This window comes from Ailuropoda melanoleuca, chromosome 16 (genome assembly GCF_002007445.2).
Source record: "Ailuropoda melanoleuca isolate Jingjing chromosome 16, ASM200744v2, whole genome shotgun sequence".
Lineage (NCBI taxonomy): Eukaryota > Metazoa > Chordata > Mammalia > Carnivora > Ursidae > Ailuropoda > Ailuropoda melanoleuca.
In genome coordinates, this window is record NC_048233.1 from 5,361,401 (window position 1) to 5,387,916 (window position 26,516).

A 26,516-nucleotide genomic window follows, 5' to 3' on the forward strand; every position below is an offset into this window, starting at 1 on the left:
TGGGGAAGGCGTGAATAACCAGCTCTTTTCAGAGCGCATGCGCAGCTGCAATGATGGCGGGTAATCATTGGAGGGCTGGTGGCAGGGGGCGGAGAGTTCTTGTGTCTGGTTTTGGGCGGGAATTGAAACCGCCACTGTAGCCAACAAGAACTTGAAAGCTGCGAATTTTCAGCCTAGGAGCGGACCATGGTGCGGCCTGTGAGGTGAGCAGTTCATGACAGCGGCGGGGATGGGGAGAAAAAGCAGGAAGACGCTGTAGGCAACTTCGTCTACACACGATTGAAGGGAAAGGGCCGAATAGGACGGAGGGTAGCTACGGTGGAGTGGGATGGACGGTTTCTGGGAAGCTCTCCAGTCTCCACTGAGAGTCCCCCAATCCGCAGAAGTATCGTAGCATGCTAGCCTTTTCTCTTTGCCTCCCTTTGCAGCAATTGCGGATTCTTTTACCTACCCCATTCAAATAAACCCTGGCTGTGTTAGCGTTCGAACAGCGCTTTACATTTCGCCGAGCTCCTACTTACGTGTTATTTCATTTTTTTCATCACTATAGTTCTTTGGTATAACAGTTTAGGTATCCCTGTTTTTATCGATTTAAACTCCTAGGCCAATTTAGCTGAGTCACAAAGCTAGTGAGTGGCAGGATAACACTCAAACCTAAATCATCTGACTCCAAATCCTCTATCCTTTCCATAATACTATTTGAAACTATTCCCGTCTAACCACAGTGGAGTGCTATGGAGGCCTAGAGTCAGCCATTCATTTAGTTATTTATATACCGTATTAATTGTAGGAGGTTACATTCTAGTCAAGGGGTAAGGTAAGGAGGCCGCAAATAAATACTGCAAAGTGATGGAGGGTGAGAAGAAGAAAAATCTTATTTTAAATAATGTAGTTAGGATGTGCCTCTCTGCAGACATAATACATGATCAGAGACATGAATGATGAGAAGGAGCTAGCCAGTGAAAATCTAGGGCAATCCAGGTAAAGGGAACAAGAACCAAGGCCCTAAGCTTGACTGTGTTTGAGAAACAGAAAGAAGGCCACTAAAGCTGTAGCATTAGCATGCAGTGGGGAGAATTGTAGGGGATTAGGTCAGAGAAATAGGCAGGGGTCAGAGTAGGTAGGACCTTGTAGTCTTTAAAAAGGAGTTTAGATTTTATTCTCCGTACAATGGGAAGCCAATGGAGAGTTTTAAGCAGAGCAAGGAAATCTAATTTTGGTTTTATAAAGTTCACTGGCTTCTGGTGGAGAAAGAATGGAAGATGGGGTGACCAGAATGGGAAAAGGGAAACCGCTATATCATTGGATAGTGGTTTGGAGTAGGGTGTTACCAGTGGACATGAAATGGGACAGATGAGTTTGGGATATATTTTGGTGATACTGCTGAAAGAACTTGCTGATGAAGTGAATGTAGAGGTAAGGGGAAAAAAGAATCCAGGATGATTTCACAGTATTTTTGGCCTGAGCTACCTGAATGGATGATCTTTTTACTAACCAAGGTGGGGAAGACTTGGAAAGGGAACAGGTTAGGAGGTGTGAGAGATCAGGAATTCCATTTTGAGCACATGAAGTGAAATGGATTTTAAACACCCAAGTAGCAAAGACATAATCCGCTTATCTGGAATAGCAGTTGTCAAAGTATTGTCTGCAGGCCCCTGGGGTTCCCTGAAATCCTCTAAGGAGGTCCATGAGGTCAAAACTTTTTTCATAGTGATCCTAAGACATGCTCGCTTCATTCATTGTTCTGTCATCTGCACTGCAATGGTGGCATAACTGCTGGAGCCTCAGCGCGAATCAAGACGGTGGCACCAAGTGGCATGAGTATCTTTGTATTCCTTACTGCTGCACACTCTGAGTACAAAAAAAAAAAAAAAGATAAAAGAAAATGCCAGTTTCACTTAAGAATGTGCTTGATGAAGCAGTAAGAATTCTCATATTCATTATAGCTCAACTGTTGAGTATACTTTTTTTAAGAGGTTTTATTATATTTTACTATTATTCAGTCTTCACAGTTTCTAAAGAGGTTTTCGTATTTTATTCAGCTTTCAAATTCTTTAACTCCAAAGATAAGGAGAGGAACAAGAGTTACATATATACACATAAACTACTTCTACAGTGGTTGTCTTCAGGGAAAGCACTTGGGAGATTGAGTTGGGAGCTGAACTGACCTCTTTTTCATAGGATACCATTTTACTTGAAAGAACAACTAGCCTACTAGGTTATTCACACTTGGGTATTTGGCAGAAGGTAGAAAAGAAAACCACAATGCCATTTCATCTAGTGCCTAGAGGAAGGGGGAAGAAAGTGAGTTTATTGTTTCTACTTTAAATATCATTTTCTTCTAATGGCTTTCTAAAATAGTAAAAAGATCTGTTTCAGGTGGCAGGTACAAAGTCACTCACCATTGTTTCAGTGTCCAGTGCATAAAGAACATTATTTAGTATTGTGGGGAGATTAAAAAAAGAGACAATAGCTTTCAATGTCAAGTTTATAATCTAATAAGAAGACAGAATCCACATATAAAATAAAAGAATGCATATAACAGGAACTTATAAATGTGCCACAGCAATTAAGCAGTATGTAAATTATGTTAATGATAATTGATTATTTTTACTTTGAGGGTTATCTGAATTCATTTTTTCTTTATCAGGTATATCAAGTATAGTTGTGATTATTTCAGCTAATGCTAAGTTCCAACTAAAATCCAATTCGTGTTTCAAGTTTAAGTATTCTTAAGAGAAGTGAAACACATTTTCCTTTACCCAGTGGTCTTAAGGATTGGAGGTGGAAAATTGGCTTTTGTGTAATTAAAAAATTTCTGTCTTGGTCATAGGCATAAGAAACCAGTCAATTACTCACAGTTTGAGAATTCTGACAGCGATGGTAAGTGGAGATTCGTATTTTTTGCTTTAAAAATTTGGAAATTTATTTTCTCAATTTATATGACATATAGAACTCTAACATTGAGCATATTGCCCAGTTGTATATGAGCTAGGGCTGCAAAAATGATCTTCTAAGCATTTGGGATGATTATGCTGATAATTACACTGAGAAGAATTACATAGGTAAGTGATAAATGAACAAGGCCAGGTGAAATGGCTCTTTAGATCTAAGCTATTCTAGGTTCATGTTTCTCATAGTGGGGCTTGTCTCCTCCTATCCCTTTCCCTAAGAGAAAACACATTATCTTTTGAAACACAAATGTGTTACAGAATATAATGTGAAATCCCCATTAATGGTACAATAAAACAAGATCTTATATACCACATCTTCTTTATCCATTCATCGGTCAGTGGACATTCAGGCTCTTTCCATAATTTGGCTATTGTAAATAATGCTGCTATAAACATCAAGGTGCATATATCTCTTCAAATTAGTATTTTTGTATCCTTTGGGTAAATACTACTAGTGCAGTTGCTGGGTCATATATTACTCAGCCATAAAGAAGAATGAAATCTTACTAATATGCAATGACATGGATAGAGCTAGAGCGTATTATGCTAAGTGAAATAGGTCAGAGAAAGATAAATACCATATGATCTCACTCATGTGAAATTTAAGGAACAAAAAAAATGAACATGGCAGGGGGTGGGGGAAGAGAGGCAGACCAAGAAATAGACTCTTAACTATAGAGAACAAACTTGACGGTTACCAGAGCGGGGTGGGTGGAGGTACAGGGGAAATAGGTGATGGGGATTAAGAGGGGCACCTCTTGTGATGAGCGCTGGCTGTTGGTTGTAAGTGTTGAATCACTAAATTCTAACAAATATTACACTGTATGTTAACTAACAGGAATTTAAATAAAAACTTGGAAGAAAAAAAAAAGGACCTCAAAGAAAGGCTAGGAGTAAACTATATCCTAATGGGTTATGTATTTTTTTGTCTCTGCTATTAAGGGAATTTTAGTCACAAAGTGTGAGAAACATTTAGTTATATTACATTATACTTTGAAGTAGGTTTTGTATTTCTCAGACAACCAGAGCTTTCTTTCTGTGAGTCAAATGTTCAGTATCCTGAGGTTTTGAAGGAACCTGTTTATTGCACTGGGCTCAACCATAAGTATGTCTAAGACTTAGAAGAAAATCGTAGAGACTGTAACTTGTAGCTTTTTATTACTGTTATCAGTAAGTCAGTAGATTTTTATAAATTGCCAGTTGTGTTCTAGACATTATGGAGTGGAGGTGGGGGGCAAGCCACAAGTTATCATATTCCTACTCTGGGAAGCTTGAAAGAGACAACATGTATTAATACTAACGCTATAATTAAGACTACGTGTGCCCAAAAGTTATGCACATGTGTGTCACACATGAGTGTAAAAGCTATAGCAGCAGTTTTATGTTGAGTGTCAAGAGAACTGTATCAGTTTTTTTACCGAATTGCCTTTGCTAAACTGATAATTTAACAAATAAAGGCCACTAAAACAAAATTGAAAAGCATGACTGAGAATAAAGACAAACATTTTTTATGTTGCAGCAAACTTAAACAATTTTCTTAATGTTTAAAACTTGAACACACAGTATAATGAATTTCAACTGCTCAGAAAATGTTTTTATTTCTTACTTAGGAAAAGCAATTTCATAGATTCTTTTATTTTTGATTCACACATAAATAGATGACTTCGTTTCTGCAACTGCACCTTTAAATAAGAAACCCAGAACAACACCAAAGGAGTTAAAACTAGAAACAAGGAAACCTAAACTGAAGAATCTCCAGAAAGAAGATATCCCACCACAAGAGAAAACCCCTAAAAAAAGGTGAGAGGTAAGACATATACTAAATATATATGAGATGTGATCATTTAAGAGAGGGACAGATTCAGACTTTCGGTTTAAATTATTACTTGAGCAGAGTCCTAGGTATTATTTTATTTAGTGCTTTTAGAAGAACAGGACTGTACCATTAATCCCCTTCTGACTTTCTGCCTTAAAAAAGAAATTCACAAGCATGTAAGGAAATATTCATTTAAGTATTAAGACAATCATAATTACAAAGTTTAGGGGTTACAGCTTACTTTGATAGGACTCTGTACCTGTCTCTAAAGTCCTCAAGTCTTATAAGACTACTTTGTTAAAAATTACATTTGTAAGAATAATCTTATAAAAATTAAAACCATGTATTTTTCTGTAGATGAAAAATATTTTTCTCTTTATATTTTTGAGAATTAAGTCTAGCACTGAGAAGGTCCTATAGTTTGTAGATGAATTCTGGATTTCCATTAGTTAGTAGAGAGAAGAGAGAATATGGGAAGGAAGTCCTGAGAGGCCCCAAACCTGTAGTATGGAAAGGAGATGGGCAGAAGGGGAGTATTAACAAATGGAACGTGGGACATGATATGGTTCACTGCTGCGAGTATGAGAAAAGTTCATTAATGTAGAGAAATTTACCCCATGTCCTGCTCTTTACTTTTTTCTCTTTTTTCGTTTTTGTTTTTGAGCTACTTGTACTACATTTTAAATACAGTGAAAAAAATAACCCAGAAATGGGAGAGAATATTTGCCAATCATGTAACTGATGAGGGATTTGTATTCAGAATATATAAAGAACTTTTACAACTCAATAATAAAAGACTAATAACCCAATTTACAAAATGGGCAAAGGATTCAAGTAGACATTTCTCCAAAGAAGATTTACAAATGGCTAATAAGAACATAACAGATGCTTGCCATCCTTAGCCATCAGGGAAGTGCAAATCAAAACCGTGGTGAGATGGTACTTCATACCTGTCGGGATGGCCATAATCAAAAAGGCAGACAATAACCAGTGTTAAAAAGGATGTGGAGAAACTGGAACTCTGATACACTGTTGCTGGGAATGTAAAATGGTGTAGCCACATTGGAAAGCAGAGTTAGCAGTTCCTCCAAATGTTAGACACAGGTTATTTTATAACCCAGCCTAGGTATATACCCAGGAGAAATGAAAACATATGCATACCCACACAAAAACTTGGACATGAAGGTTCATAGCATCATTCATCATTCATAATCGCCAAAAAATGGGAGTAATCCAAATGTCTACCAGCTGGTGAATGGTAAATAAAATGTGGTCTGTCCATACACTGAAATATCATTCAGCAATAAAAAGAAGTCCTGATAGGGGCGCCTGGGTGGCACAGCGGTTAAGCGTCTGCCTTTGGCTCAGGGCATGATCCCTGCATTATGGGATCGAGCCCCACATCAGGCTCCCTCCGCTGTGAGCCTGCTTCTTCCTCTCCCACTCCCCCTGCTTGTGTTCCCTCTCTCGCTGGCTGTCTCTATCTCTGTCAAATAAATAAATAAAATCTTAAAAAAAAAAAAAAAAGAAGTCCTGATATATGCTATAACATGGATGAACCTTGAAAACATGCTGAACAAAAGAAACCAGACATAAAAGGCTACATGTATGAATCCATTGATATGAAATGTGTAGAATAGGTGAGTCCATAGAAACGGAAAGTAGATTAGTGGTTGCCAGGTGCTGGAGTACGGGTAAGCAGGGAGTGACTGCTAATGGATATAGGGTTTCTTTTTGTGGTGATGAAAATATTCTGAAATTAGCAGGATAGTTTCTCAACTCTGAATATGCTAAAGACTGCTGAATTGTACAGTTTAAAAGGATGAGTTTTATGCTATGTGAATTATATCTCAATAAAACTTGTTTTTAAAAAATAATAAATCCCTCAAAGTGCATCTCAGTATTTCGTCCTTTATGTAACCTTCTTTTTAAAAATCTTTGATTTCTTTTCTTACACACCATAGCACTTTTGACCACCTTGCATAGGAGACATAATAATCTGCATATATAGGGTAATTATTAGTATGTCTTATTTCCCTACCCTCCTCATTAACTGCAGACTCCTTGAGGGTACTTTTAGTATTCTATCTAATGCATGCCTCACACACAGTAAGTACTTGGTGACATATTTGTTAAAGTTGAGATTGAGAGGAACAGATGTTAAAAATCAGTTTAATATAAGAGCTATAATGCTTGTCTAAGGAGGTGTGAATGAGGTTAAGGAAGATTTCTATGTGGATTTTTGAGCCAAGTCTTTATTCTAGGTTGAGCAGCTGCTTGGAGTTGGTAGTAAGGACTGACAGTACACAGGAAACTGTACTTATAATGGCGCTTTCTGCTCTTTTTTTCTCTTGTGCCAGATGTAACATGACATTACTACATATTAGCAGTACTGTCAGTAAAGTCAATTATGATCATGATTACTGTTTAAAAACATTTTTGTGAGGTTGGCAGCTCTTAAATAGTAATTCAGGAAAATCACAGATTTTGCTGTTTGGTTGAGATTGATATTTTTTTTTTTAAGATTTTATTTATTTATTTGACAGAGATAGAGACAGCCAGCGAGAGAGGGAACACAAGCAGGGGGAGGGGGAGAGGAAGAAGCAGGCTCATAGTGGAGGAGCCTGATGTGGGGCTCGATCCCATAACGCCGGGATCACGCCCTGAGCCGAAGGCAGACGCTTAACCGCTGTGCCACCCAGGCGCCCCTAGATTGATATTTTTAAAAACTCATTTTATTTGTGTGTCCACCTTAGGATGGCTCTGGATGACAAGCTCTACCAGCGAGACTTAGAAGTCGCACTGGCTTTATCAGTGAAGGAACTTCCAACAGTCACCATTGATGTGGAAGAGGCTCAAGATAAAAGTAACTTTATTTTCTGTTCGTTTATCTTCATAACCTTATTGTTTTTGTCATCATTCTCTGGATGAGCCCTCACAGAGGAAAGAATAAAATCTTAATACTTTGGACAACAAACGAATCTATTTGCAGAGGGCACAATTAGATTCATTTGTTTATTCTGCTGCATAAATCTATATGCACGCACACACATCTCTGCTTAACCCTTAATGTAACTTGTGGTCATGGACTATGAGCTTGGATGTTCAAGTTACATTTTTGTTTACAGTGGAAATTTAATTTCTTGATCAAATGAATTTGTCTGTACAATCCTAACAATCCATCTGTTTTCTCTCAAAATTCAAATCAGTTAAACATGATCTAGTGGTGGTAGTTTTTATTATTTACAAAAGTTAAAGATACCAGTTTGGTTAGCAAGCTCAGCAGACATAAGAGATGTGTGACTTATGGATTTCTCTGGGTTTTTCTTCTTCAATTTTTCTGGCAACTGTGCAGCAGATGGCAATATTGATACTCTGGAGAGGCAAAAATCATTCCTGGAAAAGATATTCAAACCGTGAAAATACTTTTTGGATGAAATCGTTTCGGCTTAACTTACGTTGGAGGATATTTTTAACTCGTTCGCTTATTTAGGGGTATAGATGTTTAAATCAGTATTCCTCCTATTTGGAAATAAATGAGACACTGTTGATTAGGGAGCCATTTAGTAATCAGGAAATCAAAGAAACGTGAAATGGCATTATCTTACATCCAAAAGTTGAGAAGATTAAATTCATCTCTCTCCTGTGAGAGGGGAGAATACGTAGCAGGATTTTCTTGGAAGTACCACTTCCCATAGATGAAAGCACTTTATAGCAATGGGATTTAATAGTACCGATTATCATGACTTAAAGTCCTCTTGAAATACTTTAGATCATTTTAAGGTTATGCTTTGTTAGCAAAAGCATGTATCTGCCTACACAGAAATGATAGCTAATGTTTATTGATGGTTTCCTATGTGCTGGGCACTACAATAAGCAGTTCCTATATGTGATCCCCCACAATAAACTCACTTATTCCACACACTATTTTTTATCTCCATATTATAGATGAAGACAAGGCTTAGAGAGGATAAGCACCTTTCCTGTGGTCGTATAGCCAATGTAAGTGATAGAGCCTGAATTTCAACTGAAGTCTAAGTCTGTATGATTTCAGAGCCCAAACTCGTCTAACTATATGCTAACCTTTCCAAGGTAAATCACTGTGCTCTGAGTTTGGATCATTTATCTGTATCTGGATGCTTTTACATTTGAGCACCAATTTTCCTATTTCTGTCCATTGGCTGATTAAGGTGCATCTGTATCTTTTTCCTTCTTGCCTTTAGGCACCGAAAAATGCAGCAGCAGTGAAACTGGAACAATGAATAAGGCTCTCCATATCTCCAATTGCAGTGTAGCCAGTGATTATTTAGGTAAGTTTTGATATTAATAATATTTACTTTTTCTAGCAACATTCCTATTTTTCTAACTTTTATTTAAATACCTGACACTGTAGCTAGAACCAAGATATTTAAATTTGTTAAGGTTTCCTTCACCACTTCTCCTTCGTTTCTTTGTGTTTTAGTTTTCTTTCCTTTTACTGCAGACCCATTTTCCTTTTCTTTCCTGGAGGAGGGTCATGATGACCCCTGGCTTCTAGTCAATAGCTATTGACCACTGCATCTTCCCAGCTCCAGTTTTACCATTTTTTGCGGGAAAGAGTCCTCAGTTGAGTCTCGCACTTATCCTTAAACTAGACCCCCTTGTCAGGAGACTGATGTACTGGGATTGACCCAGCTTGGACGTTATGGTCCCTCAGAAGCAGCGGAGGGATGAAGCAGGGCAAATCAAAACAACGGATGTGATAGAAGACTATTCTGCAATTCTTTCAATATTACCTGTCACAAAAAGTTTTCCGTTGATTTTTATGCCTCTCCTGAAGATTTGGATAAGATTACTGAGGAAGATGATTTTCATGGTGCTCAAGGGAAAAGAAAAGCAGCATCAAAAGCTGTAGTACAGCAGAGGAAGATTCTTTCAGAAGGCAGTGATGGCGACAGTGCTAAGGACTCTGAACCAGACTCTGCAACTGGTGAGTTATAGCCTACCTCAAAATTAAGCCTATGGAAAGTCAGTAAAAAGTTCTTAGAGACCGTTAATGTATGCAAAGCACTGTGCTAAATGTTTGGTATATACAAACTTGAGGAACACACGGGATGGTTAAATTCAGCTCTGCCATTTGAGGAGAAAGCTTTATGTGGAGGTGACCTTGAAGCTGTGCCTTGAAAAATGAGTAGCATTTAGGCCATATAACAGGGTGAAATAGCATTGCTGACTGACAGAAAGGCGTAAACAGTGGAATGGACAAGCACACAGAGAAGTCAGTGAGCCTGCAGGAGAGAATGTTATAGAAGAGGCTAAAGAGGTAGGCTGGCACAAGATCGTGGAGGGTCTCAGACCCACTCTGAGAAGTGTAGACTTTTTTCTGTAGGTAGTGGAAATTCATGAATGTTTTGAGGTTGTGACATGAAACCTGTATTTTATTGTGACATGTTTTCAGACTCTTTCAGAAATTAAGGCAGATGGGAAGCATAGTGACCTTGACAGAGCATCCTAATACATTAATTAAAACTTAAAGTGAATGAATCCATAAATTTGTGCCAAATCAGATGATAGAGTTTGACAGATTTTAACATGCTGTTGACAAATAGTTTTGCTTCTCAACATTCTTTAAATATTTGAGTATCTGTTCTGTGCATTATATTCTAGACACTAGGAATACAGCAGTGAACAACAACAAAAACCAGAGCTCCCTTAAGGAGCTTAAATTCGAGTGAGGGGACACAGACAATAATGAAATGTAGAACATGTCTAGTGTCATCATAGAAGAGCTGTGAAGAAGAGGAAGGAGGGTAGAGCCCAGAAATCTGCCTTTTGAACCAGTCACTGCCATTTTACGTGACCCAGATCATGCCAAAGCAGGCTGTCCAGGAGTCCTACTTGGAGAGACAGAGACATAAGTGGAGCACCAGGAAGCAGGAGCCAGTGACAGAAAACTCCCTGAGGAGATAGTGTAGGAGAGCATGGGCTGAATGCTTCCCAACGTAAGGTTACTGAATACAAAAAAGCCCCAAATGATAAAAATAACCCCTTGTCAGTTTAAGTGTCTTTTCAGGGATGATGATCATAGCACTTCTAGAATGTCCTTATCATTATCTGATGCATGTTTGTCAGAAAAATCCATAAACAATTTTAAAGTTATAAAGTGCAAGTCTACTTAGCATGCCAAAGAAATTATTTGTCTTTAATAATGGTTCAAATGTTTGCTTTCTATGTGGTAATGAAATCATTTGCTTTGTTGGCTGGGTTTATATGGTTATGTTTCAGGTATGATAGAGATTTAAAAAAGAATAATGTGTTATTTGCATTCCAACGTCCAATAATCTCTTTCAAATCATTTTATAAAAATAAGGTTTTATTGAAATTGTAATTTGGATAGTGACTTAAAAGTCACCTGTATGCCTTTAAAAGTTGTTAAAATCTCTAAAGATAATACGCAAATGGACAAAAAGCATATGAAAAGATGCCCAATATCAGTATCATTAGGGAAATACAAACCAAAATCACAATGAGCTGTCACCTCACACCCATTGGAATGTCAAAAAAGAGAAAATAACAAGTGTCGGTGAGGATGTGGAGAAATTAGAACCCTTGTGCGCTGGTAGTGGCATTTCTGCTGTGGGAAACGGATGGAAGTTCCTCAAAAAATTAAAAATAGATCTATCATATGATCTAGCAATCCCACTCTTGGGTATATATCCCAAAAGAATTGAAAGCAGGGTCTCAGATATTTGCACACCCATATTTCTAGCAGCATTCTTCACAATAGCTAGGAGGTGGAAGCAACCCAGATGCCCATCAATGAGTTAATGGATAAACACCATGTGGTCTCCGTATAGCGGGATATTCAGCCTTGAAAAGGAAGGAAATCCTGTCATGTGCTACAATTTGGATGGACCTTAAGGACTTTATGCTAAGTGAAATAAGCCAGTCACAGAAGACAAATACTGTGTGATTCACTTAGAAGAGGTATCTAAAATAGTCAAATTCATAGAAACAAAGTAGAATGGTGGTTAGCAGAGACTGGGGAGAGGCAGGAATAAAAGTTGTTTAATGGGTATGGTTTCAGTTTTGCAAGATGAAAAAGTTCCAGAGATCTGTTGCACAGCAGTGTGAATATGTTCAGCACTACTGAACTCCACACTTAAAAAGGATTAAGATAGTATATTTTATGTTAGAGTTTTTTTTTTTTTTTTACCACAATTAGAAATTTTTTTAGAAGAAGGACATAATCATTTAAAAAAAGTAACTAGCTTGGTTCCAGGTTGTTTTTCCTATTCAATTTTGCATAAGCAAATATTTTTGAGAGAAAATATGAGCCATAGTTCTGAGAGAGGAATAGATTTAATTTCAAGTTCTGTACAGTTGAATGGTGATTTAGGATATAGAAAGCACCAAAAATAGGAAAGAAAACATTTATTGAAATATGTGCTTCTTAGGTTATGCTGGATATGAGGACTGCAAAAAATATTTCTAACTGAAAATTATTTTCACTTCCTTTGGACGGATTCAAGACCTGTTAGCAGTTTGGGGGGTGGTGTGTTTGTCAAATGGTGATTTTAGTGTGAATTCTGATGAGGCCTGTTATCATTGTAACTAGAACAGTAGTCGCAACAGGAATCTGTTATGGTAACAATGATTTGTCAATAAATGGAATGTCTGAGTCCTTGGATATGAGACTGGTTAGGACATTGGGAGAAAATAATGCTAATTGTTTATATGTTAGTATACATTCTTAGGTTCTAAGAAGTATCCCCTACCTAGCAGTTATTTGTGGACTAAAAAGACGGCTACTTCTCCAGGTCCTTGAGAGCTGCTTTGGCTTTTCCCCCCTGTTACATTATTACGGTTTCCACCAAACTACAAGTATGGCTATTCTCCCTATAAAATGCCGTGTGGTCCACCCTGGGAAGCAGTCCCTCCGTTAGAGGGAGCTTGCTCATTAGTTGTGGTGATAACTGTCCACTGGCCTGTGCCGTGGATATACAAACTAAGCTTTAGACAGAATTTTCTCCTTGTCTCTCTTTTTCTGTCCCCTATCCGAGCATGCAAAAGCCTTATACTGTCTTCTGGCTGTGTAAGCCTCCTTAAGCTATTCCAGCCAAGCCTGCTTTACCTTTAAATTGAAAGATAAACCTATTCCTCTTCATGTTTAGTGTACTTTAAGGAGCAGTACAATCAGTTTATTTTCATTCCACTCTAAGCCAACGGTGACCAACAACTCTCCAGTCCCCTCAGAGGTGATTGTTTATTGCACTTGAATGTGTAACTGGTATCGTTTCAGACAACCTGAAGTTATTTTGGAGCAAGATCCTTTTCTTTAGCTGACATGTCAGAACTTTCCCCCTCTACTGACTCACCCTAGATGAAAAGAGAAAAGATCATTGTGACCTTCAGTAGAGAAAGAAAAATGAAAATTGAAGAGAACATAAGACTTTTCTTAAGGACGTCTGAAGAGTCACAGAATCCATAACCCCAGTGTTTGGGCCTGCCAGATTTGCCAGTATGGTATGCTGATGACTTGGGATGCCGGGTCTTCCCACCACCAAATTATTTAAATTTCTTTCTTTGTTGACTGATGATGATCAGTTGGACCCCATCTTTAGATAAGTTTGATAAATAGAGTTTAGCCAGCCCCTATCATTTATCCTCTCAAACCAAGAAAAGTATACATGCACTACCAAAACTGTTGGATACATAGGAAGTTTTGTCCTCCTAGACTCTGTATTTTGAAATTTTGGAGAAACTCCACTACTTGCCCTCCCCGAACCTAGATCCTTTTGGAACTCCAGAAATAATTCTTTGATTTTACAAAGTACTATTTATAGCAGCCTTCATGTGGTCTGTTGGCATTATATGACCAATTCTATATAACCCAGTAATCATTATGTGAATATGTGGGTTGATTACTCTCATCTGTTTTTAAGTTTTTATTGTGTGGAAAGACAGAATAAGGAAATCACAATTTGAAAATCATAATGACATTGTTAATTTAGGCAAAGGCCCATCAATGGAAGGCTGATGAGGACCTTTGCAATGAGAGTTTGGGTCAGCTGAACCAACTAAGAGTAGGACATATGTGCTTTCTGATCTGATATAATATGAAGTACGGAGCATCACTCATGAAGTATATTCTTACAAAAAAAAAATAATAAGGTGAGCCTGATTCTAATTGAGCCTTAAGAAAATTCCAGCTCACCGAATAAACTAAATGACACCATGAGGAAGAAAACAGTCAAATCCAGAATGTTGGAAGTTCTATAAGACAACTGACCTGATTACTTCAACAAGTCAAAGGCATTGGGGGGAAGTGATTAAAAAGTGATTTAAAAGTGATTAATATTGACTGGATAGAAGATGATACCAAGAAACTGTTATTGATACTGTAAGATGTGATAATGACATTGCTGTGTTAAAAAAAAAAAAAGTCTGTGTTTTTTAGAGACATACTCTGAAGTATCTAGGAGTGTAATGACCTGATGCCTCGGATTTATTTTAACATATTCCGAGGAGGAAGGGGAAGAGAAGACGAGAGAGAGATGAAACAAATGTAGAAAAGTATTGATGAATATTGAGTCTGAGTGGTGGTTTTTTATTGTCTGTCATTGCGTATGCTTGGAAATGTTTATGTATATTTAGTTTTTATATAAAATGTATTATTTCCTACAGATAAGTAAATATTATATACGCTGAGCATAACAGTGGTTATCTCTGAGTGGCGAGATTAGTAGTGAATTTTCTTTTGCCTTAATATTTCTTTTGTGTGCTCTATATCTCCTGCAATAAGCATGTACTGTTTTATAATATTAAAAAATGTAAAGATGTTTTTATGAATCTAGTACTACTCCTTACTTACAATTAGTATTCAGAATTTATTATTTATAAGACATGGTTTTCTGACTCCCCTCCCCTGGCCTTCCCCAAAACAGAAGAATCATTGCTTAACTATGGCTATTCTTTTTTAAATTTTAATTTTATTTAAATTCAGTAAATTAACATATACTGTATTATTAGTTTCAGAGGTAGAGTTCAATGATTTATCAGTCTTATACAATACCCTGTGCTCATTACATCACATGCCCTCCTTAATGTCCATCATCCAGGTACCCCATCCCTCCACGCACCTCCCCTCCAGCAACCCTCAGTTTGTTTCCTAGAGTTAAGAGTCTGTCATGGTTTTCCTCCCTCTCCGATTTCGTCTTATTTTATTTTTCCCTCCCTTCCCCTATGATCCTCTGTTTTGTTTCTTAAATTCGACATATGAGTGAGAGCATATGGTAATTGTCTTTCTCTGATTGACTTATTTCACTTAGCGTAATACCCTCTAGTTCCATCCATATCGTTGCAAATGGCAAGATTTCATTTTTTTTTTTTAAGATTTTATTTATTTGACAGAGAGAGACACAGCAAGAGAGGCAACACAAGCAGGGGGAGTGGGAGAGGGAGAAGCAGGCTTCCCACTGAGCGGGGAGCCCGATGCAGGGCTCGATCCCAGGACCCAGGAACATGACCTGAGCCGAAGGCAGATGCTTAACGACTGAGCCACCCAGGTGCCCCAAGATTTCATTTTTTGATGGCTCTGTAATATTCCATTGTGTGGGTATATATATGTATCCCTCTCTCTCTCTCTCTCTCTCTCTCTCTCTCTCTCTCTCTCTCTATATATATATATATATATACACACCACATTTTCTTTATCCATTCATCTGTCAGTGGACATCTGGGATCTTTCCATAGTTTGGCTATTGTGGACATTGCTGCTGTAAACATTGGGGTGCAGGTGCCCCTTCAGATCACTATGTTTGTATCCTTTGGATAAATACCTAATAGTGCAATTGCTGGGTCATAGGGAGCTCTATTTTTAACTTTTTGAGGAATCTCCGTACTGTTTTCTAGAGTGGCTGCACCAGCTTGCATTCCCAGCAACAGTGTAAGAGGCTTGCCCTTTCTCTGCATCCTCGCCAACATTTGTTGTTTCCTGACTTGTTAATTGTAGCCATTCTGATTGATGTGAGGTGGTATTTCATTGTGATTTTGAATGAAAATAATGATGGTGAGCATTTTTTCATGTGTTGGCTATTCGTATGTCTTCTTTGGAGAAATGTCTGTTCATGTCTTCTGCCCATTTCTTAACTGGATTATTTGTTTTTTGGGTGTTGAGTTTAATAAATTCTTTATAGGTCTTGGATACTAGCCTTTTCTCTGATAAGATATTTGCAAATATTGGGGCGCCGGGGTGGCTCAGTCATTAAGCGTCTGCCTTTGGCCCAGGGCGTGATCCCAAGGTCCTGGGATCAAGCCCCACATCGGGCTCCCTGTTCCTCTGGGAGCCTTTCTCTCCCACTCCCCCTGCCTGTGTTCCCTCTCTTGCTGGCTGTCTCTCTGTCTGTCAAATAAATAAATAAAATCTTAAAAAAAAAAAGATATTTGCAAATATCTTCTCCCATTCTGTCGGTTGTCTTTTGGTTTTGTCCACTCTTTCCTTTGCTATGCAGAAGCTTTTTATCTACATGAAGTCCCAGTAGTTCATTTTTGCTTTTGTTTCCCTTGCCCTTGGAGACGTGTCCAGCAAGAAGTTGCTGCGGCCAGGGTCACAGAAGGTGCTGCCTGTGTTCTCCTCTAGGGTTTTGATGAATTCCCATATCACATTTAGGTCTTTCACCCATTTGAGTCTATTTTTGTGTATGGTATAAGGAAATGGTCCATTTTCATTCTTCTTCATGTGGCTGTTCAATTGTCCCACCGCTATTTGTTGAAGAGACTTTTTTCCATTGGATTTTCTTTCCTGCTTTGTTGAAGATTAGTTGACCATAGAGTTGAGGGTCCATTTCTGGGGTCTGTATTCTGTTCCATTGATCTATGTGTCTGTTTCTGTGCCAGTACCATGCTGTCTTGATGATTACAGCTTTGTAATAGAGCTTGATTGTGATTCCACCAGCTTTGGTTTTCTTTTTCAACATTCCTTTGGCATTCAGGGTCTTTTCTTGTTCCATACAAATTTTAGGATTATTTGTTCCAGTTCTGTGAAAAAAGTTGATTTCCAGAGCAGCCATAGCTACTTAATATATCACCTCACTAGTTTGTATCATCCCATTAATACAGAGAAGAGCTTGTAGGAAATAAGACATGTGTCCCAAATGAAATCATACACAGGGGTATCCGTTAAGATGTTTTGGTATGGTTAGTCTCTTCTCGATTCCCAATTGGTTTCTATTCTAGAATGTTGAAGTTTATGTGATTAAAAGAAGGTATACTGTTATTACCATCAAGGTCCTTGTTTTGAAGCAGTTGCTAATATAATGCCCTACCATTCTTTTTAAAAATTACTAAGTTAAATTGGAAAAATTGGAAGTAAAGATTACCGATTGGAAATTATAATGATAATAGTAAAAGCAAACAGTGCTGTTTTGCTGCTGTTTGCCAGATATTATTCTAAATGCTTTACCTATATTAACTCATTTAATCCGCACAACAACCCTCTGATGTAGGCCTTACGATGATCCTCATTTTATACATAGGAATTTAAGTACAGTGAAGGGAGCAGCCTGTCTGAGGTCACACAGAGTGTAAGCAGAGGGGCCAGGATTCAAACCCAGGCAGCCATGCTCTCAGTCCTGCTGTGGCAGAGCATAGCACGAGGTACCCAAGAATCTAGTGCAAAGGCTGTAAAGAGGTAATAGAAACTTCACTTTGTTTTAAAATCGAAGTAAATTGACATACAATGTTATATTAGTTTCAGGCATACATGGAAGCCTCACTTTTTAGAACAAAGATCAAGTATGTAATCCTCTGTTTTAGGTGAAGAGTCTGAGGATGACTCTGCTTTTAGTGAGAGTGAAGACGATGACGAAGACTTCACTATGGGAAAAAATAAAGCGAAAGAAATTAAAAAGAAAGGAGTGAAGGTAAAATCCCCAGTTGAAAAGGAGGAGAAGAAACCTAAATCCAAACGTGATACTTTGGGTAAGCTTGGTCCAAAATACTTAATTTTATAAAGGAAATGTATTTGGTTTATTTAATGTGTTTTTCTTCTCCCTGCCTTTGGTCTCTGTAACGTTTTGCCAGTGTTCACTTCCAGCTAAGATACACAGAAGGAAGCGGGGGTGGGGAAGAGAGAAAAGCAGAGAGTTCTGAGCCCCACTGCCTGTGTAGCTCTTACTAGAATTACCCTCCTGCAGGGCTGACGGCCACCGCCTGAGACAGCTAGGATCACCTGCATTTTACGGTGAGAAAACCAAGGCTCAGGTTAAATAATTTGTTGGAATTCTTACAACTAATTATGTGAGGAGTTGGAATTTGCACCCAGGTTTGTCCATTTAGAGCCCAAGCTCTAGCCACTGGACCACATCTTTGCATGATTCTCATTTCTTGCTTTCACGCTTGACTTAGTCTTTGATTTGAGAACCCTTTTGCCACATGTTTAGGGCTTCTTTGGCTTTTCTTTCTTTTTCTTTTTTTTTTTTTAAGCTTTTATTTACTTATTTGACGGAGCGAGAGAGTACAACCTGGGGGAGCAGCAGAGGGAGAGGGGGAAGAAGACTCCCCGCTGAGCAGGGAGCCTGACATGGGGCTCGATCCTGAGATCATGACCCGAACCTAAGGGAGATGCTTAACCATCTGAGCCACCCAGGCGCCCCTTCTTTGGTTCTTCAAAACCAATTGTTAGAAACCATTTTTACAATAAGACTTGGAATTTGTGAAAACTTGAGCATGTTTCTTATATAAAAGCAGGCAGGATACATTTGAGTTCATAATATATGATACATTATTATAAGATATAACTTACATTAACCTGATTTTTCTTTCCTTATTGATATATATTTTTATGTCTTAGTTGTTTGAAACTAAATTTTCCATTATTTGGGCTCCACTTATTAGTGGTGAGAGCTGCTGTCACCTTAAATAGCGTGGTGCTGAGTGCTTACTAAGAAATGACAACTAAATACTGGTTGAGTCATATTCCTCCCTCCAGTGTATTTTGAATTAATGAGGTTCTAATTAGTGTCTTTTTATTTTTTTTTAAGGATTTTATTATTTCAGAGAGAGAGAGAGAGAGAGAGAGCACAGGCAGGGGGAATGGCAGAGGGAGAGGAAGAAGCAGACTTCCTCCTGAGCAGGGCGCCTGACATGGGGCTTGATCCCAGGACCCTGAAATCATGACCTGAGCCGAAAGCAGACGCTTAACTGACTGAGCCACCCAGGAGTCCCAATTAGTGTCTTTTTAAATTGACAAATTCATCTGGTTTTCAAAAATTAGATTTTAGGCACAGAAGGTTTTAGAGATAAAGCTGTGTATTGGTTTCTGATTGCTGCCTTAACAAATTACCACAAAGGTAGTGGCTTAAAACCACAAATTTAGGGGTGTCTGGGGCCTCAGTTGGTTAAGCGTCTGCCTTCAGCTCAGGTCGTGATCCCAGGGTCCTGGGATCAAGCCTCGTGTTGGGCTCCCTGCTCAGTGGGGAGTCTGCTTCTCCCTCTCTCTTTGTACCTTCCCCTCCATTCATACTCTGTCTCTCACTTACTCTAATAAATAAATAAAATCTTTTAAAAACCCCCACAAATTTATTATAATTCTGTAGGCCATAAGTTCAGAGTGGTTCTCATTGCACTAAAATCAAGCTATAAGCGGGACCATGTTCCTTTGTGGAGGCTCTGGGAGAAATATTCCTTTTCCCGCCTTTTGTAGCATTTAGAAGCCACCGTGTTCTTTGACTGATGGTCCACTTCCACCTTCAAACCAGCAAAGACAGGGACTTTCTCACCTCACATCACTGACTCTCTCTCACTGTCTTTCTCCTGCTTCTCACTTTCACTTACAAGGACCATTGTGAGGCCATCCAGATAATTCAAGATAATCTCCCCATCTCAAGATCCTTAACTCAGTGACATTTGTTAAGTCCCTTTGCTGTGTAAGGGGACATGCACTTGTCCTGGGAATTAGGATATAGACATCTTTGGGACCATTATTCTGCTTACCACAAACTGATATGAAAAAGTCATTAACAATATGAACATATTTTATATTTTCTTTGGATGTTTGTTTATGCTTCCTCACCAAGACACCCTAAAAACTCAGAATAAAATGTCAGTTTCCACGTTGGAATTTACCATTTCAAGTCTTCTATATACCTTGGAGCAAGTTGCTTCACAAGGAAGTTTAATATATAATTTTAGAAGTAAAATTTACCTGCTAAATAATGGGATTAAGAATTCAGAAAGATGGATTACATTTCTAGTCCCACTAATAAAGTATTGAGTAACTTTTGAGAGTCTTTCATCAGGTACGTGTTACAGTTTTTCCCTTGATAGAGAAAATTTCGAGAGATGTGCTGTCCAATATGATAGCCACTGGCCACATGCACCTATATTAGATTTAATTAAAGCTAAATAAACTTTAAAAGTTAGTTCTGAGGTTTTGCTAACCACATTTATTTCAAGGTCATTAATAACAACACGTGGCTAGTAGCTGTCACGTGGACAGCACAGAATTTCTATCACAGCAGAAAAGTTTCTGTCGGATAGTGCTGATCTAGGGAATATAGATGTTAACATTAAGAAGAGTATACGGTGAAAATTTTCATATTCATACATATTTAGATATCCCTTAAGATATGTCACAGTAAGCATTATCTAAAAGTGAATTTATATTCCATCTCTCCTCCTCCCTTCATTTCCAGCACATCCCTCCAAAAAACCAAAACCTAGTCCCATTCTTATGTTCATTCTCTGCATAAGTGTGCCCATGACAGGAACTTGCAAGTCATTATTTCTTTGTCTCCATCAGCACCTCCTCCCATCTAATTCCTGAAAGATCTCCAAGCTGTTGTTTTTTCCTCCATTCACCCCTGGTTCAGGCCCTTATCACCTCTCCCCTAGATTACCTTAAGAGCCTTCTAAGTGGTCTGCTTGCCTTACGCTACCATCAGAAAGATGTATCCAGAACACAGGCGTTCCTGAGAAAAATCATTTACCGATTGTGACTAGCCAAACTCCTTCCCTGGTATGCAAAACTCTGCATTGGTGATGTGCACCCGGTCCATGTCTCTCACCCTTCCTATCCTTGACATTCCTGCTCTAGCCATATTGAACCAGCAGCTCTGGTCCTGGAACCGGCCGCATTCTCCAGCTTTGCATGCTCTGCCCCCTCTGCCTAGATAACTTCCCTCCAACTCATATTTACTCTGCAGCCTTGATCTGGCTCAAACTATCCTCAAGCAACTTCCCTGTGATTTATTCATTTATTTATTTTTCAAAAATATATATTTTTTTATTTTTAGTTTTTTATTATGTTTTGTTAGTCCCCATACAGTACATCATTAGTTTTTGATGTAGTGTTCCATGATTCATTGTTTGCGTATAACACTCAGTGCTCCATGCAATACGTGCCCTCCTTAATACCCATCACTGGCCTATCCTTATCCCGTACCCCCTCCCCTCTGAAGCCCTCAGTTTGTTTCCCAGAGTCCATAGTCTCTCATGGTTCATTCCGCCTTCTGTTTACCCTGCTTCATTCTTCCCTTTCTTCTCCTACCAATCTCCCTGCTATTTCTTATGTTCCATAAATGAGTGAAACCATATGATAATTGTCTTTCTCTGCCTGACTTATTTCACTTAGCATAATCTCCTCCAGTCCCTGTGACTTTTTAAACCTATGCAGATACATACACAGATTGTAGGTTCCCTCCTATGGTGCATATTTCTAAAGTCTGTCTTCTCTCTCATTACATGGCATGATACACATGTCTTTGCTTTTTTCCCCTTTTTACTGGAATCTAGTGACTTAACTCTACTGGAGTCTAAGTTCCCTGGGAACAAGATCCATGAGCTGTATTCTTTGTAACCCTAGAGCGTAATATATTGTCTCACTGACACATACTGATGAGATACTATTATGTCATGGCTACTGGTATAGACTTTGGAGCTAGACCTGGTTCCTAATCCTGGCTCAGGTATTTATCAGCTATCAGACTACATGGAGATTGCTTAGCCTCTGTTTCCTTATCTGATGGTGCCGATAGGAATATCTGTATCAGAGTTGTTTTGAGAGTTAAAGATAGTGTATATGGTATGCTTACCACACTGCCTTGCCTATAAACGCTCATGAGAGATGGCTGTTCTTAGGCTCTCCATCAATGTTTGTGTATAAGAGTTTTCCAGATTTATGATACTGCCTTTTTAATTATTTTATAAGATCATGTAACTTTATAATTTTTACACCTACATGCTAGACTTAATCTTTCTCTATGAAAAACTTTTTCTATGTATTTATTTTATTTTATTTATTTATGTGGGCGCCTGGGTGGCTCAGTCATTAAGCGTCTGCCTTCAGCTCAGGGCGTGATCCCAGGGTCCTGGGATCAAGCCCCACATCGGGCTCCCTACTTCGCTGGAAGCCTGCTTCTCCCTCTTCCACTCCCCCTGCTTGTGTTCCCTCTCTTGCTGGCTGTCTCTCTCTCTGTCAAATAAATAAATAAAATCTTTTAAAAAAATTTATTTAAATTCAATTAATTAACATATAGTATATTATTAGTTTCAGAGGTAGAGTTCAGTGATTCATCAGTTGTATATAACACGCAGTGCTCATTACTCTCTGTGTGTGTGTGTGTGTGTGTGTGTGTATGTATATATATATATTTATATATATATATATAGGTTTGTTTTTTTTTTTTAAAGAGGTGACTTCAGGAGACTCTGCTCCAGCTGCCATGAAATCAGAACTTCAGCCTTCACCAAAAAAGGTTTCTCTTTCTTCAGAGGCCACTAGGAAACCATTACAAATACGCAGCCCTTCAGCTGAAAGCAGAAAACCTAAGTGGGTCCCACCAGGTATGGTATATTTATTGATCCAAGGACAGGGGCTTGGAAAATTATCACTGGCAGATCTTTTCCCCTAGTTGTAAGTGTTATACCATATTATTACATACTCTTCAAAACCAGGGTTTTTAATTGCCACATTTATCATTTGTCATTCCCTTATATTGAGCATCCAGATTGTTTATTATTTTCTCAATGTCATAAATAAGGTTGCAGTAAGCACAAATGTCCTTGTTTTAGAAATCTGTGGGCACATCCTTGTTTATTTTCTTAGGACAAATTCCTAGTAGTGGAATTATAGTGTCAAAGAGTGTTAACATTTTTAACATTCCTGGTATTTATTTTTGACAACAAATCTGTTTGGTCAAGACCCGCTGGTCACAGTCTGACTGAAGCCTTGGGACCTGTACACAGGGCTTCCCGCATTTAACAAATGCCCTCGCAGACTTGACTTCTCTTTGTGTTTTTTTTGTTTGTTTTTTGTTTTTTGGGTTTTTTTTGCTCCACAGCTAAGTCTCACTGATCTTCAAGAGTTCTTTGATCTTCACTTTTCTTCACATTACCAAAAACCTAGCTCATTTCATGCCCAAATTACCTGTGGCTTCATAACTAGTCCTGTATCCCCTTCCTCTCACCCAACCACATGAACCCTCTAGTCCAGGAAAATTGATACCATTTTTATTCCTTAAACACAATGTATGTCGTCTTCTGTCAGAGCCTCTTTGTGTCCACTTTCCTTCCTCTGGTATGTCTCTCCTCATTTGTTCTCTCTCCTCTAAGTCATTCCAAATCTAATGAGGTTTGGTTTACTTTTCACTGACATTTCTTGATTGGTCCACAGTGGTCACCCCCAGATAACTAGGTATTAATAGACAGATTTCAGTCTGAGTTGGTATTTTTGTATTGCTCCCTGATGTTTATGGCAGCACTATCAACAATAGCCAAATTACAGAAAGAGCCCAGATGTCCATCAGCTGATGACTGGATAAAGAAGATGTGGTATATATATGATGGAATATTACTCAGCCATCCAAAAGAATGAAATCTTACCATTTGGATGGAACTAGAGGGTATTATGCTAAGCAAAATAAGTTAGCCAGAGAAAGACAAATACCATATGATCTCACTCACATGTGGAATTTAAGAAACAAAACAGAAGAACATAGGGAAAGGAAAAAAAGAGGAAGGAAAACCATCAGAGACTCTTAACTATAGAGAACAAACTGAGGGTTGCTGGAGGGGAGGTGGGTGGGGGGATGGGTAATGCATGATGGGCATTAAGGAGGGCATTTGTTTTGAGGAGCACTGGGTGTTATATGTAGGTGATGAATCACTCAGTTCTACTCCTGGAACTAATATTACATTATGTGTTACTAGAATTTAAATAAAAACTTGAAATATTAAATAAAAAGCATTATAAAAAAAGATTGCAGTATGAGACTGCATGATTGCTTAATATCTCTTAATTACTTCATTTCATCTTGTGAAATATCAGGCAGATACTGATTCAATAATTCCACACACTACTCAGTGCTCGACACGATAAGCATAGTCACCGTCTGTCCCCAGACAACATGATTACAATATTATTAACTGTATTCCCTATGCTGGACTTTTCATCTCCGTGACTTATTTATTTCATAATTGGAAGTTTATACCTCTTGGCCCCTTTATCCCCCTTGCCTATGTCACCCATCCACTCCCACCCCCAGTCAGAGAAGGACAAATACCATGTGATGTCACTTAAATGAACTAGTATAAATAAATAAAAAGAGTATTTGTCATGTTTACAATAATTTAGTATTTGAAAAAATAGATTCAAGGAGTATTTGTGAAAATTGTAGCATTTTCAAAAAATGCATTAGATTTTTCTGCTACTTTAGAAATTATAACTGCATGCCTTTCTTCATGCCTTTCCAACCAATGTTAGTTCCTCCCAACTTACCTATTTCAGCTTTTGTGCTTAAAGTTTTGGTGTCATTACCTTGCCTTCTGAGCATGTTCAAAAGTAGGCAGTACTGTGTTCTTTCTGCTTTATAATACTGTTCATTCTTTTGATCTTGTTTATAGCTTGATAGAACTTATATACCACAGTAACCCATACCTGGTTTTTTTTTGTTTTGTTTTGTTTTTTTGCTTTTGCATCTTCTGTTTTATACGTTGATCTTTGCTAAGAGATTTCAAACATCATCAGCATCAGGGCTGTGTTTTCTTTCAGCGATATCTGGAAGCAGCAGTAGCAGCAGCAGGAGCCCACTGGCAGCGGTGTCAGTTAAGTCTCCAAATCAGAGTCTCCGCCTTGGCTTGTCCAGATTAGCACGAGTTAAACCTTTGCATCCAAATGCCGCTAGTAGCTGAGCATGGTAGTAAACAAATGTTTGATTAAGAGAATCGGAGTTTTACAAGTGTGTTTATATTTGAATTGTGTTTCTATTTAAGGAGGGTATCATAAAGGAATCCTTTCATGTCATGTGAATTGCCTCTACCTATTCTGTGATGGTGTTCTCTGAAGCTATTCAGGACTTCAAGGAGGGGATTGTTTATAAGAATTATCTTGTGATGTCATTTCCTTCTGAAGAACGCATTCTCTTTTTCCTATATTATAAGTCATTGTCATTAAGTGGTTGTCTGTTTGACAAGGAGGAAGTCCATGTTGCATACTGTTCTAATAAGATGATGTTGCTTTCTAGCTTTGTCTAATTTATGGCACCTTAACTTTTACTGTTGAGAGTTTGTCTGGCAAAAGAAAACAGTCGCATTTTTTCCAGGAGACATTTCTGAAATCTTAAGTTACATTGTCAGTTTTACTGCAAAGATGTTTCATATTTTAGCCAAATATTTTTATAGTAAGAATTCAGAATTATTTTACATATTAAAATGGTTGCTATAATATGGCATATGTCTCCTACTCAGAAGTAGATGTTTATTATACAGCAAACAGAATTTTGTGAGATTTTATGAATCTCTCATTGTCAAAACCTTTAATAAAAATGGAAGAGTCTTGGTATGCTCTTTTCCTTGATACCGTTACATCCATCTATTTTTGATTGTCTATATTTCACAATTAAATGAATGTTTCGCAAAAAAAAAAAAGTATTTTTGTTGTAATTAAGGGGGGGGGAAGCTGTTTCTTAGAATAATCACTTTATGTCAAGCCAGTGCTTTAGAGGGTGTGAATTTGTTATGAATAAAAATAGTTATAGATATTTTACATTTCCTGGTGAAAATTTCAACCAGTTCCTGATCACTTTTTAATAAAGACTCTTCACATCCTTTTAACCATTAGGAGCGCCTGGGTGGCTCAGCTGGTTAAGTGGCTGACTCTTGGTTTCAGCTCAGGTCATGATGTCAGCAGGGATGTGGGATTGAGCTCCATGCTGAGCACAGAATCTCTTGAGATTCTTTCCTCTCCCTCTCCCTCCGCCTCTGCTCCACCCCTGCTCCTCAAGGTCTCTCTCTCTCTCTTTCTCTCTCAAATGAATAAATAAATGAAATCTGTTAAAAAAATCATGTTAACCATTAAAACATGTATAATATTATTCAGTTTTTCTTGGTTTATAGAAACATCTATGTTAATGTGAAAATAAGGAATTTAGAATTGTGATTTAAGTGAGCATTTCCGGGGGCGCCTGGGTGGCTCAGTCAGTTAAGTGTCTGCCTTCGGCTCAGGTCATGATCCCAGGGTCCTGGGATAGAGCCCTACATCGGGCTCCCTACTCAGGGGGAGCCTGCTTCTCCCTCTGCCTCTGCCATTCCCCCTGCTTGTGATCTCTCTTTCGCTCATTCTGTGTCAAATAAATAAATAAAATCTTTTAAAATATATATATATATACGAAAAATGTATAATCGCCAAAAGCAACTGGTCACTTTATTTTTTTTAAGATTTTATTTATTTATTTGAAAGAGAGAGAGAAACAGAGCATGAGCGGGGGGGG

General features: G+C 38.2%; 1 protein-coding gene across 1 annotated transcript; it reads left to right on the forward strand.

Annotated features, from left to right (window-relative positions):
* The first annotated feature begins 61 nt into the window (after window positions 1–61).
* RAD51AP1 (RAD51 associated protein 1) lies at window positions 62–25,903 on the forward strand. The gene is made up of 9 exons (XM_002920442.4): window positions 62–203; window positions 2,834–2,883; window positions 4,613–4,754; window positions 7,527–7,636; window positions 8,994–9,080; window positions 9,590–9,739; window positions 17,566–17,730; window positions 22,441–22,593; window positions 24,800–25,903. Exons 1-9 carry the CDS (start codon window positions 187–189, stop codon window positions 24,937–24,939), a joined length of 1,014 nt encoding a protein of 337 aa, XP_002920488.1. The 5' UTR covers window positions 62–186; the 3' UTR covers window positions 24,940–25,903.
* The last annotated feature ends 613 nt before the right edge of the window (window positions 25,904–26,516 follow it).

Coding starts and splice junctions, on each gene's coding strand:
- RAD51AP1 (XM_002920442.4), top strand. Junction 4,755..7,526: donor GAGAAAACCCCTAAAAAAAG/GTGAGAGGTAAG, acceptor TGTCCACCTTAG/GATGGCTCTGGATGACAAGC. Junction 9,740..17,565: donor TGAACCAGACTCTGCAACTG/GTGAGTTATAGC, acceptor CCTCTGTTTTAG/GTGAAGAGTCTGAGGATGAC.